The sequence below is a fragment of the Sorghum bicolor genome, chromosome 2, assembly GCF_000003195.3.
Source record: "Sorghum bicolor cultivar BTx623 chromosome 2, Sorghum_bicolor_NCBIv3, whole genome shotgun sequence".
In the NCBI taxonomy this organism is placed as follows: domain Eukaryota; kingdom Viridiplantae; phylum Streptophyta; class Magnoliopsida; order Poales; family Poaceae; genus Sorghum; species Sorghum bicolor.
In genome coordinates, this window is record NC_012871.2 from 56304557 (window position 1) to 56325221 (window position 20665).

General features: G+C 42.9%; 1 protein-coding gene and 1 long non-coding RNA gene across 2 annotated transcripts; one reads left to right on the top strand and one right to left on the bottom strand.

The window, feature by feature from the left end:
- LOC110432518 lies at positions 229–1833 on the top strand. Its single transcript, XR_002449966.1, has 2 exons — positions 229–544; positions 1264–1833. It is a non-coding gene; the product is annotated as an uncharacterized LOC110432518 (long non-coding RNA).
- LOC8055581 (uncharacterized protein At4g04775) lies at positions 15532–16579 on the bottom strand. Its single transcript, XM_002462232.2, has 2 exons — positions 15996–16579; positions 15532–15920 (listed from the first exon to the last, which is right to left on the bottom strand). The coding sequence occupies exons 1-2, from the start codon at positions 16221–16223 to the stop codon at positions 15543–15545; spliced, it is 606 nt and encodes a 201-aa protein (XP_002462277.1). The 5' UTR covers positions 16224–16579; the 3' UTR covers positions 15532–15542.

Genomic DNA, 20665 nt, shown 5'->3' on the forward strand with positions numbered 1-20665 from the left:
GGCGTTGGAGGATTGCAGGCCACATCAGATCAGATTGCTGGGCTGCTGGCTGAGCCCGAGCTCGCATTGAAGAGAGCTCACCAGCTGCAGTAAGGGCCATTGAATGCTTGCTGAGGGAGCACTGCCCGGTACAACCGGGATTTATGGACTTCATCAACCAACCAACCCTCACAAAGCTGCGGCAATGGCGCCCCTCCGGGCCCTCCTGCGTTTATCAATGGCAGGCATCTCTCTCTCTCTCTCTTTACTCTGTCATTTCTTTATTGGTTTCCCGTACCTGTGGTTTTTGCCAATTGGTTGGGCCAACGAGTTAATATTGTTTTTTTATTATTTTACCTCGATTGCTTGCTCTGTTTTTTCAAATGGAACGTACTGCCATCCATCCATGAGACCAGAATGCCAGTAGCAGGAAATGTGTGGCTGTTTTCAGCACCGGGTTGTAGAAAATGGGTCCTGACATCAGAGAGCATCATTTTCAGGAGGAAGAAAGATCGTGGGAAAGTCTCCTGGAAGTTTGCATGCACAGAAAATGGCTCAATTCAAGGTCGTGTGCTTCGTCATCTGATAAGTATATATTTCAGTTCCATGCAAACTAGATTTCTATGGTGAATAGAATGCATACTGCGTAGTATATACTTCTTATTTCTGACAAACATTCCTGTTATTCTGATGCATGCATTTTAACAACTACATTAAGGGTTTGTTTGATGGGGCTTCTAAAATGACTCCAGATGCTCCTCTCTGGTGGAGTTAAACCACTTCTTTAAAGGTATACTTTGACCAATATTTATCAATCACTATAAAACCAACAGCTAACAAAAAGGCATTTGCATCTTTTTACACTAAACATGTGTATATTTTGACTAATGGAGGTCAAAGTTTACAATGCTTGGTATTTTTAATAACTTCTAGTAAGTCTTAGGATTTTGAAATGGTGGGAGTACTTTGTTCGAACATGGAGTGTATAAGGTTACTGTCATTAAATACAACTAAATGTATTGATGACAACGGCAAAGACAATAAGTGACATTCAATGTTATATGCTTTCATTTGGTTAGTGATCTGAGTGGAGTGGGCATCATCATCATCATCATCATGTATGTATTCATATATTTGTCAGGCACTCAGTGCTGGGGTTGGGCTTTCCTTGTCCATCAAACAGTTGTTATACTATCACCTTTCAGCAGTGTACCAGAAACGTGTGAGCTCTAAACTGAAACGCAATTAACAACTGATGTACTGCCGGCGGCGTCTGTTTTGCAGCTAACAACCTGATCGATGCACAAGAAATGAGTGAGACCCCTAAAGTATCACCGGCTACCTTAACCGTGTTAGGTTTGCTCTCTTTTCGTTGCCCTACAACCTGGGACCGGCCGGCCCTGTAAGTTGTCAACAGTAAAAGTTTAAAGTGTACTATCACGTTTTTAGCAACGTCAGGTATGTTTGTTTTCATTTTTCTATCTGTTTCCTGCATCATCCGTGAGCGTGAAACCTAGAGTGTTCCAGCAATCATCACAAACAAACCGTACGATGCAGGCATCTTTTTGTTTGCAATTGCAACTGTAGGATTTAATGGGCTGTTTAGGTGTCTGCAGATTTGGGACGACGAAAGGGAGAGGGCATCCTCCCTCCTGCTCGCTGTTTTAAGTACGAGGAGGCCCACTAAGACCCGTGATTGTGAAGGACGACCAGCAGAAAGGTGGTCACTGTGTTCTCTGATATGTGACCCTTTTTTTTTAACACAAAGTCACAATCTTTTCCTGTGTTATCTAACACTTCTTCCATAGTATTACTTGTTCGGTCGGTCATAAATACTTTGACCCGGCCTGTTGACATCTTATGGTCTTCAAGGTTTTACTTTTTGGCCGCTAATTTTAAGCCTTGTTCAGTTTCCAAAATTTTTCAAGATTCCCTGTCACATCGAATCTTGCGGCACATGCATAAAGTATTAAATATATAGATAAAAAAGATAACTAATTACACAGTTTATCTGTAATTTGCGAGACAAATCTTTTAAGCCTAGTTAGTCTATAATTGAATAATAATTGTCAAATAAAGCCGAAAGTGCTACAGTAGCGAAACCCAAAATTATTCACAAACTAACCTTTAAAATTTCAAAAGTTTATAAGATTTCTTATCACATTGAATCTTTGAACGCATGCATAAAGCATTAAATATAGATAAAAAATAACTAATTGCACAATTTGCCTGTAATTTGCAAGACAAATCTTTTGAGCCTAGTTAGTCTATAGTTAGACAATAATTATCAAATACAAACTAAAATACTACAGTGTCAAACTTCAAAAACTTTTGGCATCTAAACTTTTGGCATGGAAGTATGAGAGTACTATTTTAAGACAAAATAAATCTATACCCGCGACTTTTTGTGTTTCCCAAACAAAATTTTTGTAAAGCATTGATGGTCAAAGTATTTAGAAGTTTGACTGGATTTTGATGAAAGCATCAAGTATATATCTATGACCATGCATGCAATTAATGTACAATAGAGTCTTTTTATAACTTTGTTATTTTTTTAATGGAAACTGGAGGGGTTCGCACTCCTACATCAGTTTTATTAATAAAACAAACAGTACATTACTAATAAACTTAGAGCAAAAGAGGAGAATGAAATAAAGAGACGAAGAAGGAAAGGAAAAAAGCAGAACCAAGCTAAGTTAAACCGGCAATCCATTGATTAATTCCTGGAGAGTAGCTTCTTTTTGCCTGCAACAGTAGAAGCTGGAGCTCACCTCTGAAGTTTTCCTTTGACATTTGAAGATTCTAATTGATTTGGCGAAAAATCATGTCATTCCTTGCCTTCCAAATGGTCTAGCATATTAGTATGATTACCTCTATGAAGAAAAGCACCTGGGCAATTTTGTTATTATTGGTAATCTGAGCTAATATCATGAAAGAATTAGCAATGAAGCTAATGATATGCTATTAGTTTGATTATGATGCAAACTGCAAGATACTGCTGCGCACCCGTGTGGTCGCGCCAACGTCGACGAGCAGCTGATAATACTTGTCATGGTGTACTAACTCGTCTCAGATCTGAGACAGAGACGGGTCCAGTGGTAGCGAGGCTAACCAGCACGGTTTAAATCTTGGTGATTGCATATTTTTTGGAACAATTCTAAAAATTTCAAGGTCAGTGGTAATGTGTGTTTCCCGCACACCGCAGATGAGGACATCTCCTAATTTTTTTTATGTCTACGTGGGATAGTAAAGTTATTTTTGCTCTCAAAGACATATGCTCCTACGTGTGATGTGATGTCTCTTAATCTTTTCTTTGCGTGTGTAAATACAAAATGTGTGGATTGTGTGGATCTAAATTGTACCCAATAAAAAAACTGTTCTATTCATTTGGCTGATAAGCCATGGCTAAAAGTATTTTTTGCTGATTTGTTGTGAGAGAAAAACATTGTTGAATGATTAGCACATTCAATAGATAAACTCAAACGAGTTAGACCAGATTTGCTGGCACAGCGTTGTATTCTCTGCACAACATAACCGTAACTATAGACTGGCCTCGACATCGAGTCGAGCAAATAAAAGCTAGCAAAACCAATGTGGTGCATTTATCAATGAAAGCCATATAAAGATTAAACACTACCAACTCTAAAGTATACTACTTATATAATATACTCAAATGTAAACCCAAAAGAAGGGCTGGATACGATAGGATGGATCATGCCTTGTGCCGTCCGCATCCATCGCTCATATTGTTGTCGTGCGTACGTACGTCGTCCCAATCGCCTGACTTGCATTGTCATGCATCCACATGTTGCTGTTATTTTAATTTTCCTTTTCTCTTTCTCTTTTTTTAAAGAATTTGCTGTCATGCTGTTGCAGGTACTCTAGCTAGTAGTACGTGGCTGGTGTTTATATACGTGTCCGTTTCATTTCACGTGCTTGTGCTAATGTGCTTGCGCGCGCCGGTGCAATGCAATGCAAGAGAGCGTACGCGCGTGCACACAAGGGCGGGCAGGCAGGCAGGCAGGCATGCATGTATGTATGCATGCATGTATGTTGCGGTATACGCCTAAAGAACTCACAATGCAGACTTTATCATAGAGTCTAAAGTTATTTATTACCTCGAACAACGTGGAGAGTCTAAATAAGACTTGGAGTCTTATTTTTTCTACCTCTTTCTTCAATAAATATGCTGCCACATCAGCAAAATACCATAAATAATATGTAATTAATTGTCTTAGACTCTATGATAGAGTCTTGCATTGTGAGTGCCCTAAGTACATTCATGCTCTGCCGCCAAAATTAGGTAGGTGAAACGAAAAGGCAGCCGGCCGGTCTTTCAGCAATTCAGCTCTTTATAAATACTTTTCATTTATCAATTAATCACCACTAACTAAATTAATGATATCATATAATTAGAAAATAAAATAAGAGTACCTACATCTTTTATATTATATCTCAATTTATTATAAAATTCCTAAAGTATATTGTGAACCGAGGGAGTATGACGTGTCACATAGTATATATATAGCTAGAAGGCAAACTAGATGATAAGCATGCAGCAGTACGTGCAGGACTAATCTGAGCAGCTTAGGTGCAAGCATATTTGGCCCGTGGTTACGCTGGTAGATAGCCGTCCGCGTCCGGTTTGGTTTGGTTGCCAGGTGTGAGGACTGAGGTGTGGCTCTGCTCCTGTTCTGGCTCCCCCGATGGACCGAGAATCCCGTGGCGTGAGAAATCTTTACCTGAATCGCTTAAACCGATTCAGGAGCAGCTGAAACTATCGGGCTGGAGTTCCCTAAAGTTAAGAGGGAGCAGTCTGTGTCCAGGGGTCCAGCTAGCCATGCTGTTCGCTGTTTTTTTTTGAGAGAGAAAAAGTGAAAAACAATTGATAGATTAGACTGCTGGCAAAGTTTCCCTTCCGGCCGTCGATCGAAGGTCCTGCTGAAAATGTGCACCCACGTCCAACCCCACACCACTACAGGATTATAAGGCTTTACCGAGTGCCTAGACATTTGGCAAAGACACTTATACGGTTAGAAAAGGCTTTGCCGAGTCCACTAGACAACCATGAGCTGACGACTCTTTGCCGAGTGCCACCTTGAAAGGCACTCAGCAAAGATAATTTAATTTTTTTTAAAAAATTATTTACCGAGTGCCACGTGGCAGGCACTCGGCAAAGCTAGCAATTGGACTGGCAGGTGCCTAGCTTTGCCGAGTGCCTACACTTGGCAAAGCTAGGATTTTTTTTTGTTTTTTTTTTGTTTTTTCAGGTATTTCACATTAAACAAATACAACAATATATATAATAGATATCCACATATATAGTCACAACATATATAATAGAAATCTGCATATATAGTCATAAATCCACACATTGATCCATCAATAGTCACAAATCAACATATATAGTCACAAATGCAACATCCAACATCCATAACATCTCCATATCACAAACGACTCACTCCATCACTGCTCCGGCTGCGACCCGCCGTCCCCGTGTCCCGCAGAGTGTGAAGAGCCCTCACCTTGCCACCCCTGTTGTGCATAGTTGTACGGCCACCCTACAGGGTGCTGAGGAACGCCACCTGGCCACGTTGAGGGGATCACGAACACGGGCCAACAAGTGTATGGGTCCGCCAACATTTCATACGGGTTGAACCCATCTGTTGCAATCGCTACACGTACATTCTGAGCATCCATAGCTTTGCCAGGATGCTACTCATCGAAGTACTTCCATGCTTCACCATCCGATGGGTGTTCCATCTTGTCACTATATATCTTGTCATTTTTGTACCATGTCATCAGTTTTGCGAACTCCTCTGTCATGTACAACGTTGGATCCTCGGTTGGATAGAAAGGTACCGTAGGACCTTCTCGGGGATCTTATACTGTTTCTTCTGGCCATCACTGCCCTCTACCTCCACAAATCTAGAGGTTTTGCACTTTGGACAGTGCGTTGCTGCCTTAAGGTCTCCCCTGAATAGGACGCACCCCTTGGGACAAGCATGGATTGACTCATACGACATCTTAAGTGCACGAAGGAGTTTCTGTAACTTGTACGTGTTCTTAGGCAGCGTGTGACCCTCGAGAAGCATTGTGTCGAGAACTATCAACAAGAAATCAAAGCCATCTCGACTAAGGCTCAACCGTGACTTCAAATGTAATAGGCACCCAATGGCATCCAGTTGCGAAACTAATGTTTTCTCATGAAGGGGCTTCTGTGCCGAAGACATCATATGGTAGAACGTCTTTGCGGTTTCCTCTGGATCCTCAGGCTCCAATACTTCATTGTCATGTGCCCCCCTGAAGTCTACCATCAGGTCGGCAATTGTAACACCCTAAATTTTGCAAGTTTTCAAAATAGAAGAAAATAATTTAATTGTGTAGTTTTGTGCTCATAAAAATATAGAAAATAATATTTTTTATTAAATTAAAATTTATCATAGGGTTTAGCAACATTGTTGTGCATACATGCTGGTGCATATATTTTAATGTGATGTTTATTTGTTGCTTCTTTGTGTATTGAGAGTGAGAAAAAAATCTTTAAAATGCATTTAATTAGTAGGTCGATCATACTTGTCTGACACGTCTTTCTCTTTTCCTACAATCAAACTCCTTGATTCTCAGATTATGCTTTCATTTGGAGTTTCTCAAAATCTTTTTTTTAACCCAAATCACTCCTTCCAGTTCCTTATCCGTCAACCAATCTGTAAAAACTGACCAAGAATTATTCCAACACTTTTTGTGAAACTTGTTCTCACTTGACTGTGAGCATAATCTAATTTTAGATGCTCCGAATTATCTTATCATGAGTTCCAAATACTTTATCTGGGTTCCTCATGTTTCATAATATCTTCGAGAATTTTTTCCAAATTTTCAGAGCTTTTGAAATATAAACATGACTTAAATAATAATTCTGGACTTTCTAGAAATATTTTATTCACAAAAATAATTAATTTTGAAAATAATAAATCTTTCATTTTACCCCAACGCCCAAGCCACGATCTCAAAGGCCAATGTATTTATTTACTAGTGGGCTTTAATAATTAATTAGGCCTATTAGTAAAGGTGGAAGGTGCAACATTAATTAGTACCATATTGCTAGTTGGTGTAGATGTGGAGAGTTTTTCTCCCTATATATATATATGTACCAACCCCTTAGGAGAAACACAAAAATACCGTAAATGGAGCCCCTAGTCTGGCAATTCCACGGTAGTAAATTAGATTTTTTTTCGTCATCTCTCCAGTCCATCGCCTGTGATCATCATCGTCGTCTCTTCTGGTGCGTGACTCCTCTTTGTTCAGTACTCATCATTTGTTTTGCTTCTTATTTTCTTTCCATTCAGTACCTGATCTCTCATTCATTCAGTAAGCTAAACATCAAGTCACGGAGTCACTAAGTGTTCGCCACCGTTCGGTTGATCATGTCGAGTAGCCAAACTTTGTTCGGTTGATCATGTCGAATGTCGAGTAGCCAAACTTGTCCGCCCAAGTTGCCGTGGCCGCTTGTTGCTTCTCCACCGAACCCACACAGGAAGCGATCATCCATCCGTCGAGCCCTAGGTAATCTTCATGCAATCCATGCTACTTCCCTATTAATAGATTGCCAAAGTCGTAGGTCTTCTTTCTCGAGGTCGCTGGAGATACGTCGTTGCAGTCCATCAAGTCAGGAGTCTTATTACGTGTAGCACCAATATATATAATAGATATCCACATATATAGTCACAACATATATAATAAAAATCCACATATATAGTCATAAATCCACACATTGATTCATCAATAGTCACAAATCAACATATATAGTCACAAATGCAACATCCAACATCCATCGAAGTCAACATCCAACATCCATAACATCTCCATATCACAAACGACTCACTCCATCACTGCTCCGGCTGCGACCCGCCTTCCCCGTGTCCCGCAGAGTGTGAAGAGCCCTCACCTTGCCACCCCTATTGTGCATAGTTGTACGGCCACCCTACAGGGTGCTGAGGAACGCCACCTGGCCATGTTGAGGGGGATCACGAACACGGGCCAACAAGTGTACGGGTCCGCCAACATTTCATACGGGTTGAACCCATCTGTTCTAATCGCTACACGTACATTCTAAGCATCCATAGCTTTGCCAGGATGCTACTCATCGAAGTACTTCCATGCTTCACCATCCGATGGGTGTTCATCTTGTCACTATATCTTTTGTCATTCTTGTGCCATGTCATCAGTTTTGCGAACTCCTCTGTCATGTACAACGTTGGATCCTCGGTTGGATAGAAAGGTACCGCAGGACCTTCTCGGGGATATTAGACTGTTTCTTCTGGCCATCACTGCCCTCTACCTCCACAAATCTAGAGGTTTTGCACTTTGGACAGTGCGTTGCTGCCTTAAGGTCTCCCCTGAATAGGACGCACCCCTTGGGACAAGCATGGATTGACTCATACGACATCTTAAGTGCACGAAGGAGTTTCTGTAACTTGTACGTGTTCTTAGGCAGCGTGTGACCTGTAACACCCCAGTGTTATGGTTGCATCAAACATGTGCATAGCATGAGCATCATCATTTATTCAAAGCATCCATGATCATCATCTATCTTGAGACATGTCATTCTTTGCAAAAATGTGTTTTAAATGGCTTAAATAGGCTTCCTATGCTTATGTTTGAGTGAACAATGCTTGTGTTTGTGCTTAATGCCTTGGTAAATAGCTTATCTATGCTTAACCTAACCTTGGGAACAATGTTCATGTTGATCACTTCTCCAAAATAATCACTTAAGTCATACTTATGCAAATAGGCCCTAGAAACCTCTTTTGCTTAGGCTTTTAAAAAGTGTTTCATAAAATGTTTGCATGTCAAAACTTCCTACAGCAAAGTTGTAGCAAATTTTATAAGGAACAAAAGTTGTTTTATGGCCATCTCATGAAAATGACCACAAATAGCTCAAAAGTGGCCCACAAGGCAGATTTGGGGCTGTTTTCAACACTTAGAAAATTTTCTAAGTCCTGGGTGCTTTGCAGTTTGCGCGATCGATTTTGGAAACTCCATATCTTTCAATCCAGGCCGATCTAGCCTTTGCTCTAGTTGACAAAGTTGTAGATCTCGCCTAGTACTCCAAGTTTGTCAACTACGCCATCTCCTAATTCGCTCTGGTTTGGGAGATAATCACCGGTGAAGTCGCTCTGTCAGTCGGCCGATGCGCTGCCTGAATCGTTTTGGACCTCGCCGACGTGGCCGACCGGCGGCAGCACAACGGCGACAATTGGCGCCCGTACGCCGTTCCTGGCCCCGCCTGTCAGCCCTCGTCGCGTGCATGACCTCCACGGCGACGCCCCGAGCGAGTGGACGCGTCCACTTCGCTCTGCCTCGCCCTCTCTCGCCTGAACCTCGCCCGCAGCGAGCTCTCCGCCGCGAGCTCACTCCGGCGAGCTCGTGTGCGCTCCTCTCTGCGTCTCCGTCCGCCAAACTCCACCCAAAGCTCCGCCGTGAGCCACTCTCCAAGCTCCACCCTCTAACTCGCCGAGAAACCCACCGGTGAGCCGACATTTCTTTCTTCCCCCAAATCGGTCCGCCGTGACCTTCTTCTCCGGCGAACTCAATGCCGAGCGTTGTGAGACTTCTCGTCGTCTTTGGTTAGGTCCTAGAGGTAGCTTAGGTCCTTAGCGTGCTTTTGCGCCACCTGGTGGACGCTCTACCGGGTTCTCCGTCGCCGGACACGGTGCGCAGCGCCGCCGTGCTTCCGCCGGAGTTGGGTGCTCTCGTGGCCAGCGCTTTCCACGGGGATCCAGGCCAAGCCGCGTACCTAGGAAGCTTCGCCCTAGTCTGCTGGTGCTGTAGAAGGCCTTAGGTCACGCTCTACCGGCCTGAGGGCTCCGGCGTAACGCCGAGCACCTCCGCCGAGCCGCCATTGCCGACGGTGAGCCCCTTCCGGTGGCTCCGCCGCGGCAAAAGTGGGGTCAATCGAGTCGTTAGGGTTTGGGGATCACGTTGATGCCCTGGGTTTGGCCGGAGACCTCGCCGTCGCGGAGAAATCGCCGGCGAAAGTCGCCTCGGCCGTGAGGAAGAAGAGCCTGACGGGTGGGACCCACTGTCAGCGACTCTCTCTTTCCCTCCTTTTCTTTTATTCAAAATCCTGATTTTGGCTTTCTTGCAAAAATCATATCTCCTGTTTCTGAGATCCAAAAATTGTGAAACAAATTTTGTGTTATTTCTTGAGATGGCTAGTATTTAATAAAAATATAAAATGAATCATGTTTTCTGAGAAATTATTTATTAAGGATTTAATCTTGTTATTTATGGATAAATGCATATCTCTGGTTTTACTAATTAGTTTGCTCTGAAATTTTTATGGTGGTCTTTGCATGGCATTAGAATGCTCTGATAATTATTTCATGATTTTTGGAGCACTGCAGTTATGATATGTAATTTGTGTTTGAAATATGGCTTATTTCTTTGATTAAATCACATAAAATAATTGGTGCTTATGCTGGTGCTCTATTTTGGTGGTAAACTTGTTTATGGTATTCCTAAGATATAAATAATCTGAAATCTGTTGTTTGACACTATATAAGTCATGTCTATGAATTTATGAAATAAATGCCTTGATACATGTTAAATGCATATCTTTAATTTGGTATGTGTATTGGTCCTGAAAATTTTATGGTGGTAATCTGATGTTATACTTGTGCCTCTGTAAATTTTGTAGATTTTTCTGAGCACTTTAACTAATATCTTGTAAATATGCCTTATCTAAAGTTAATTAATAAATGCCTTGTTAAGTAATTGTTTTGGGGTTTTCAACTGATGATCTGGTGACCTTGTAATATGTTTGTGCTCATGAGTCATATGGTTGGCATGGTTTGTGTTTTGGTCATGTCATTAAATAATTAACTATAGGGTTAAATGCTATTCTGGACAGCAAGTGAGTAATTTAACTTTGCTTAGTGATAACTTGACTTTCTGTGAAACTTGTATAAAACAAAGTTGTTTTAAACTTGTTGAACTAACTGTGGTTTAAATTTGAGGTCATTTGGCCAAGTAGTTTAAAAGTTATAGCTGTTCCAAGTTGGGTTCCAGAAATAGGGGTTCTCTGTTTTTCTGGGATAGAACCTGGAACTTTGTTAAAATGGCTAGTTTAATATTTGAATCTTGCTGTCATGTTTAAAGATGAGTTGTAGACAATTTCCTAAGCTTTCCAGAATGTCTTCACTCATGTTTGTTGGATCTGCCTACCATTAGTTATGATTTATTTACTGAGCATACATGTTTTGTGTCGTTTGCTGCTTTAGTGTCATGATGGGTTTTGGGTTAGGAAAAAGTCCATATAACCCCCTGAAGTATTGGGACTTTCTCACATCATACCCCGAACTTTGAAACCGTCTAACGACCACATTAAACTATGCCAAACCGTCTACTTGACCCCCTCGGCCGGTTTTGCTCCCTGGTTTTGCGTACGTGGTGGCTGAGTTGGACAGTGGTTTCCACGGTGGCCGCGGGACCCCACTCGTCAGGCCGCTGGAGGGTGAAATACGCCTCCCCTTTTCAGAAGCCGCCTCCGTTCCCTCTCACTCCTCGCTCCCGCCCGCTCTCTCCGCCCCTCCGTCTTCTCCGGTGACTTCTCCGGCGAGTGGATGATCGGGAGCAAGAAACGGTGAATCAACTGCTGCTCAGGAACCAGGTCCGCAGTCGCTCCCCTATCTCCAGATTTGAATTTTTGCGGTTTGTTGTTTTGGATTGGACCGGTGGGGTTTGGGCGGAATTGGGGTTTCTTGCTCCGGTGATTGTTAGGGTTTAGATGATAAAATGGATGATGTTTTCTTAGTTGCTAGGGTGGGGTATGAAGTTATGCTACCACGTACGCAGTTTTGTAGGGTTCAATTGTTTAGGGTTTCTGTAAAATTGAACCTTTGTAGTGCTTTTTCGTTGACAGGATGAACGAACCCCATGAATCTAACTGGATGAATGACCCCAACTTTGTTATTGTTCGATTTCATTACGCTGGGTCTTTTACCAAGGTTGGAAGATCCACATTCTATGTTGGTGGTGATGGAGCTGAGTGTTGGATAGACAGGGACAGGGTTTCTTACTTTGAGATTAAGGGCTACTTAGATGATCACTACACTTCCAACAATGTCATCAGGATGTATTGGCTCAAGCCTGGGAAGAATTTAGATACTGGACTGGTATTGCTGTCAGATGATGCTGCTTGTGTGCAGATGCTTGCTGACCACCCCAATGGTGAGGTAGTGGACATGTATGTTGAGGAAGTGGCAGAGATTAGTGCAGATGAGCAAGACATCTGGGCTGGTGATGATGATGCAGAGCAGGGTGTTGAGGAAGAGGCAGCCGAGGAAGGACAAGAGGGTGGTGAGGAAGAGGCAGCCAAGGAAGGACAAGAGGGTGGTGAGGAAGATGCAGCAGAGGAAGGACAAGAGGATGGTAAGGAAGAGGAAGAAGGAGAAGAGGCTTCTGAGGAAGAGGGAGCAGAGGATGAAGGACAAGAGGCTGGTGATCAGGATCTTAAATCATTCATGGCTTTCTATAGGTCTCCTACAAAAGCAGATGATAAAGGCAAGAAAGCAGTAGGCATTGATGATGTAGAAGTGGATAGTGGAAGTGATGATAGTCTTGATGAGGACTACAAGCAGCCTCCAGAAGAGGACAGCTCTGCTGAAGATGAAGAAGGAGATGAATTCAGAGCATATGCTAAGCAGGTGAAGAAGAATATAAAAGCTAAGAAGTGGGGTGTCCAAGTTCCAGAGATTTGTCCTGATGCTCTTTTTGATGAAGTTCCAAATCTGGATGAACCTGGCAGTCCATATCTAGATTCAAGTGAAGAATACTCTTATGGGGAAGACAGTGATGGAGAAATTCAAAGGTGGAAAAGCTTGGAGAATAGGTTTGACAGTAAAGCTGAAGTCCCTGTATTCTGTTTAGGCATGGCCTTTAGATGCAGTAGGCAGTTCAAGAAAGCACTAGTCAAGTATGGTTTGAAAGCTCACAAGTCATTGAAATTTGTTAAAGATGAGAAGTGCAGAGTGAAAGCTATATGTGACTGGCAAGGATGTGAGTGGCAAATCTATGGCTCACTAACAACCAGATCTAAATGGTTCAAAGTGGTTAGTTATGTAGATGCTCACACCTGTCCACCAAGGAGGGACAACAAGCTAGTCAGTTCAACTCTAATTGCCAAGCATTATTATCAGCAGATTAAGGACAACCCTACCTGGAAAGCTGGGTTGATCAAGGCAGCTGTGTTGAAGGACCTGTTTGCAGATGTATCCATATCCAAGTGTAAGAGAGCTAAGACTTTAGTGATGCAAAAATGTCTTGATGCTATGAAAGGGGAGTATAGCAGGGTGTTTGACTACCAGCTTGAGCTGGAAAGATCAAACCCAGGTACAACAGTTGCTGTTTGTCTAGATCCAGTTGAGGAGGAGAAAAAAATATTTGAGAGGATGTATGTTTGCTTTGATGGACTGAAGAAAGGTTTCCTTGCTGGCTGCAGGAAAGTGATTGGGTTGGATGGATGTTGGTTTAAGGGGGCCAACAATGGTAACTTGTTGTGTGCTGTAGGCAGAGATGCTAACAACCAGATGTACCCTGTGGCTTGGGCTGCAGTGCCCATTGAAAATTATGATACTTGGTATTGGTTCATCTCACTTCTTCAAAAGGATCTGAACATCTCTGATGGAGGCTCTGAATGGGTCCTAATCTCAGATCAACAGAAGGTAGTGGCCATTGCATTAACTACTTTGCTTGGTTGCTGTTATGTCACTTTTATGTAGTGGCCATTGCATTTAACTACTTTGCTTGATGCTTGCAGGGTTTACTCAAGGCAGTGAAGGAGTTGGTTCCTAATGCAGAGCATAGGATGTGTGCAAGGCACATTTATGCCAACTGGAGGAAAAAATATACAGACAAAAAGCTCCAGAAAAAGTGGTGGAGATGTGCCAAGGCTTCAAACACAAGCTTGTTCAACCTGTACAGAGCTTGGTTGGCAGAGGCAACACCAGAAGGAGCTGCAGACATGATGACCACATCACCAGAGCATTGGAGCAGAGCATACTTCAGGTTAGGTTCCAATTGTGACTCTATAGACAATAACATGTGTGAGAGCTTCAACAATTCTATCATGGAAGCAAGATTCTATCCGGTCATTTCTATGTGTGAGGCAATTAGGAAAAAACTGATGGTCAGGATTCAGGAAAATAGGACTAGGGCACAGAAGTGGAATGGAAAAATCTGTCCAAATATTTTCAAGAAACTGAAGTTGAGCATTCAACTATCTGGAAATTGCATTGTCCTGTGGAATGGAGAGCATGGATTTGAGGTGCAAGAGAGAGAAGACAGGAGGTACACTGTTAACTTGCAACTAAAGCAATGCAGCTGTAGGTATTGGCAACTTTCTGGCTTGCCCTGCTGCCATGCCATAAGTGCCATCTACAAAGCCTCACACAAGATTGAGGACTACATTGCTCCATGCTTTAGTATTGATGCCTACATGGCTACATATGCCCATGTGTTGCAGCCAGTGGAGGGAGCTGAAAACTGGCCTACTGCAGAGATGCCTAAGCCTCTTCCTCCAGCTTTTGTCAAAATGCCTGGGAGGCCTAAGACTCAGAGGACCAGAGAGCAGTGGGAACAGCCTAAGGGGACAAAGTTAAGCAGGGTTGGTGTAAAGATGACTTGTAGGCTCTGTGGGAAATCAGACCACAACTCAAGGAGGTGCCCCAAAAATCCTGAGGCAGGCAACAAACAAAATGCTCATATTAAGAGGGACAGGGCAAAGAAGAGGAAAAACCCAGACTCTGCTAACCCAGACTCTGCTAATCCTGTGGTGACAAAAATGGTAACCTGGAGCACCTTGCTTTCTTTTCTTGTTGTGATAATGTGCCTCAGCTAACCCATTGTGTGTTTTCAGGCTAAAGGAAGTACTCAGGCAGGCAATAGCCAGGCAGCTGGAAGCCAACCAAGTGCTAGTCAGCCAAGTCAGCGTCGTAGTAGACCAGGAAGCCAGCCAAGTGCAAGCCAGCCAGCTCCTAGGAGGTCCCCAAGGCAGTCTCAGCCAAGTTCAAGCCAGCCAGCTCCTAGGAGGTCCCCAAGGCAGAGGCAGGCAAGTTCAAGCCAACCACCAGCAAGGAGAGCACCATCAAGGAGGGGAGCAGGGAGGGGAAGACTTCAACATCTCTTGTTTGGTGACAATTAGTGAACTAGGGTAAGTAAAGCATAAACATGTTTGCTTTTGTCTTTTGGCATGATCTGAACAATGGATTGGTCATGTATGCACTTGGCAGTAGCCAGTGGTGGTACTAGCTAGTAAGCTTGATCTGGTATTGGCATGATCTGAACAATGAGTGTATGCCAATAGGCTTGAAAACTCACAGTTTGTAATGTGTTCAGTTAAAACCAATGCTGTCTGAGTTTGCCATTCAATTCCAGAATTTCTTATCATGATTGACACAGACAGTACACAATTTGCTGAGAATTGAAAGGAATGCAAAACATAGTTGCCACATACTACATGTCATACTACAAGTTCAACATTACCTACCACATATTACATGCCATTACATCATCTTGCCAAACAAAGCACAGAAAATGCCCATCACAAATACAATCATAAACACAGAACAAGTGCTCCAATTGTTCTTTGCTGCCTTCAGCTTCAACTGCAGTTCAACTAACTCCAAGCACTTCAGAGCCAGTTCCCCATCTTTCTTCCTCACCTCTTCTTTCTGGGATTCCAGGTCTGCATCCATGTTCACCAGTTGCCTCTGCAATGTCTGGTTCATCTGTTGAATCTCTGAAATCTCCTCATCACCAACAGCTTGTCCACTCTCCCTCTTCAACTTGAAGACTTCTGCCTTCATGTCCAGCAAAACCTCCCTCATCCATGGAGAACAGGGTGGATCCAACCACTCAAAGAAACCACAATCCTCACTCGTCTGCAATCACATGGACACCAAATCACACAAACACCCCAAGAACAGCAAGAACATTGTGAAAGCAAAGGTGCTTACATTGGCCATTTGGCAACGGTAGTAGCGACGGCCGGGGTTGTCCACGCTCCAGGAGATCCACCGTGGACACTTCTTCGAGTTGCGGCATTTGCACTTCACCGGTGGTTCGTAGAAGAAGGGGCCGACGCGATACCGGATGGGAGAGCCACTCACCACAACACCGGCGCCCCCACCATTGCCGGTTGAGCCAGATTGCCGCGAGGAAGAACGGGCGCTGGATTCCGCCATGGGAACACCGCTGCAGCTCCGAGCTTCGCCTCCACCCTCTTCACCTCCGCCTCCACCGTCTTCTGCGTCGCCGGAAACCCTAGCTCCGGTAGGTGCCGTCGGAGTGAGAGCGAGAGGAAGACAGCAAAGAGGGAGGGGGAGGCGTATTTCACCCTCCAGCGGCCTGACGAGTGGGGTCCCGCGGCCACCGTGGAAACCACTGTCCAACTCAGCCACCACGTACGCAAAACCAGGGAGCAAAACCGGCCGAGGGGGTCAAGTAGACGGTTTGGCATAGTTTAATGTGGTCGTTAGACGGTTTCAAAGTTCGGGGTATGATGTGAGAAAGTGCCAATACTTCAGGGGGTTATATGGACTTTTTCCTTTTGGGTTATGTTAACTTGTTTATTCATGTGAGTTAGTATAACTCTTGCTCCGTAAATGAGTGTCCAGTGAGTTGCTTGTGTTGTTAAGCATTCATCTGTAGCATGTGCACCTTCTCATTCATCGAGCATGCAATAGGTGCACCGGACGTGGCAGTTTCCTTCGAGCTCCAAGCGAACCCCGAAGGCCAGGAAGGCAGCCAGGAGGTGGAGGTCCAGCAAGCCGGACTCGAGGAGCCCGAAGAAGAAGTTGAGTGCCCGAATCACGAGCCGGCATCGTTCGTGAAAGGCAAGCCCCGGAGCATTCTAAGCCTCCTCTATTTTCGAAAGTTTACTTAATACGTTATATCTATTGATGCATTACGTATAGGAGTTGTGATGAAAATGTTGCTGCATTCTACCCTATCCTTGTCCAGATAACTTACCCTCCCCGGTTGTAGAGTTAGGTCCGAGTAGCAGCTTAGTTATGCTTTAACCGGTAGAAGCCGGGTGATATTCTGTCATCCGCGCGATATAGGGTTGTGTCGTGTCGCGATGGTCTATATGTGCTATCGTGGATGGAACCTGATTAAATTGATTTAAGCCGGGCGGAGTTTTGCAAGTTTGTAGTGACTCCGTCTGTGGCAGCTAAGGACCGATCGTTGTACGTCCTCTTGTCATGTTGAACGCATGCCTGACACTTAGTTGGCCGGATAACTCGTTCCGACCGCGAAGCCGAGTAGTATGACTCAGGCCGGAAGACCGGCAAGTATAAAGTGCGCACTACCGGAGGAAGTGCGGTGTGCGGGGGACCATTGGCGTAAGTCCAAAGGCAGGTGAGTTAAAATTCCTGACCTCCCTGGCAGAGTGGTAGCCCTGGGAGTGCGGCGCTGATCGGAGCCGCGATTCCTGAGTTGTACCAAAGGTGACCCGTTGGCTCTCCGGCAGGGGATGCTTGGGTGAGTGCTAGGAATAAACCTCCAGCTGGATAGGAATTCGATTCGAATCGCCGTCTCTCCCGGTTAGTGAGAACTTGACAGAGCAGCGGCAAACGTAGCATTCACTAATGGACATGGTTCATGATAATGATGATAGCAAGAAGAACATATGATGAATTTGGTATGGTTATTATTGTCTGTAATAATCAAATGATGTGTTGTAGTACAGGTGCTAATCTAGTGGTAGGCTGATGATAAATAAATATGATGCTCTTAAAATGACTTAGATGTAAGTTAAGCTTTTGGCAAAAGGTGAGTCAACCAGCTCCACTTAAAATTTAGCCTTGCATGATCCTTGGTGTCTTTTGTGTTTTACTAGACGGGTAAGTCTAGCTGAGTACATCCTCGTACTCAGGGTTTATTCCCACCTGTTGCAGATGATATCTTCTATGACGGTTTCTGCAAGACCTGTCTCCATCCCGCTGGGGATGAGGACTAACCGTTGGGCACGGTTCTCTACTCTTCTCGTCTATGATGCTTTTGGAAGGATGACCTAGACTCTGGCAGTAACAAACTTGTGAACTGAACTTTGAACAAGTGTGTGTACTTATTTTGCTTCCGCTACTTCGAACAAGTGTTGTAATAACTTAATACTCCGATGTGGTGCCGCTTCGTCGGCAATGAATGACTATGTAACATCTGTTGTGTTTATGCTGAACTATTACGATCTTGATTTGTTGCGAGTTGGTTTGAAGTCCTTCGTGATTTCGATTGACTACCGGGATTATATGGGCTCAAGTTTAGAAACTTGATTGTTTGACGATCGTTTCTGCACTTGAACTCTTATAATTTGGTCGGTTCTGTGACATGACCCTCCAGAAGCATTGTGCCGAGAACTATCAATAAGAAATCAAAGCCATCTCGACTGAGGCTCAACCGTGACTTCAAATGTAATAGGCACCCAATGGCATCCAGCTGCGAAACTAATGTTTTCTCATGAAGGGGCTTCTGTGCCGAAGACATCATATGGTAGAACGCCTTTGCGGTTTCCTCTAGATCCTCGGGCTCCAATACTTCATTGTCATGTGCCTCCCTGAAGTCTACCAACAGGCGGCAATTGTAACACCCTAAATTTTGCAAGTTTTCAAAATAGAAGAAAACAATTTAATTGTGTAGTTTTGTGCTCATAAAAATATAGAAAAAAATATTTTTTATTAAATTAAAATTTATCATAAGGTTTAGCAACATTGTTGTGCATACATGCTGGTGCATATATTTTAATGTGATGTTTATTTGTTGCTCCTTTGTGTATTGAGAGTGAGAAAAAAAATCTTTAAAATGCATTTAATTAGTAGGTCGATCATACTTGTCTGACACATCTTTCTCTTTTCCTACAATCAAACTCCTTGATTCTCAGATTATGCTTTCATTTGGAGTTTCTCAAAATCTTTTCTTTGTAACCCAAATCACTCCTTCCAGTTCCTTATCCGTCAACCAATCTGTAAAAACTGACCAAGAATTATTCCAACACTTTTTGTGAAACTTGTTCTCACTTGGCTGTGAGCATAATCTAATTTTAGATGCTCCGAATTATCTTGTCATGAGTTCCAAATACTTTATCTGGGTTCCTCATGTTTCATAATATCTCCGAGAATTTTTTCCAAATTTTCAGAGCTTTTGAAATATAAACATGACTTAAATAATAATTCTGGACTTTCTAGAAATATTTTATTCACAAGAATAATTAATTTTGAAAATAATAAATCTTTCATTTTACCCCAACGCCCAAGCCACGATCTCAAAGGCCAATGTATTTATTTACTAGTGGGCTTTAATAATTAATTAGGCCTATTAGTAAAGGTGGAAGGTGCAACATTAATTAGTACCATATTGCTAGTTGGTGTAGATGTGGAGAGTTTTCCTCCCTATATATATATATATACCAACCCCTTAGGAGAAACACAAAAATACCGTAAATGGAGCCCCTAGTCTGGCAATTCCACGGTAGTAAATTAGATTTTTCTTTCGTCATCTCTCCAGTCCATCGCCTGTGATCATCATCGTTGTCTCTTCTGGTGTGTGACTCGCTCTTTGTTCAGTACTCATCATTTGTTTTGCTTCTTATTTTCTTTCCGTTCAGTACCTGATCTCTCATTCATTCAGTAAGCTAAACATCAAGTCACGGAGTCACTAAGTGTTCGCCACCGTTCGGTTGATCATGTCGAGTAGCCAAACTTCGTTCGGTTGATCATGTCGAGTAGCCAAACTTGTCCGCCCAAGTTGCCGTGGCCGCTTGTTGCTTCTCCACCGAACCCACGCAGGAAGCGATCATCCACCCGTCGAGCCCTAGGTAATCTTCATGCAATCCATGCTACTTCCCTATTAATAGATTGCCAAAGTCGTAGGTCTTCTTTCTCGATGTCGCTGGAGATACGTCGTTGCAGTCCATGGAGTCAGGAGTCTTATTACGTGTAGCACCAATATACTCCCTCCATCTCAAATTGTAAGTCATTCCAAGAATCTTGGAGAGTCAAAGCATTTTCACGTTTGACCAAAATTATAGAGAGAAATACTAAGATTTGTAACGTAAAGTGAATATACTATGAAAATATAATTAAAGAAGAATCTAATTATATTTAGTTGGTATCATAATAATAATTATTTTATCATATAAATTTGGTCAAACTTAGAAAAGTTTGATTCTCCAAGATTCTTGGAATGACTTACAATTTGGGATGGAGGGAGTATATTGGTGCTACACGTAATAAGACTCCTGACTCCATGGACTGCAACGACGTATCTCCAGCGATATCGAGAACGAAGACCTACGACTTTGGCAATCTATTAATAGGGAAGTAGCATGGATTGCATGAAGATTACCTAGGGCTCCTTTGATATTACCCTTTATTTGTAGCTATATGTGAGATTTGTTTTCTAAAACTCACATATGGTGCATATCTGGTTTTATCCTTAAAATCGGGTATTACAAAGTGGTATCAAAGCAATGCTGACTGTACGACGCAAGCCTAGTTAGAAATTGGTCGTCTTAAGGTTTTGGAATTGTCATAAAATCGTTGCTCTATAAACCTTGGTATTTTCATCCATACTATATCCCTATCCTTGCTATTTGTCTCTACCTTGTTGCTTATTTTAAAAGTACTTG

Excerpts from the sequence above, each read along its gene's own strand:
- LOC8055581 (XM_002462232.2), bottom strand. The coding sequence starts at position 16,223 with ATGGCGGAATCCAGCGCCCGTTCTTCCTCGCGGCAATCTGGCTCAACC. Across the intron at positions 15,921-15,995 it reads ACCGTTGCCAAATGGCCAAT|ACGAGTGAGGATTGTGGTTT; the intron begins GTAAGCACCTTT and ends ATGTGATTGCAG.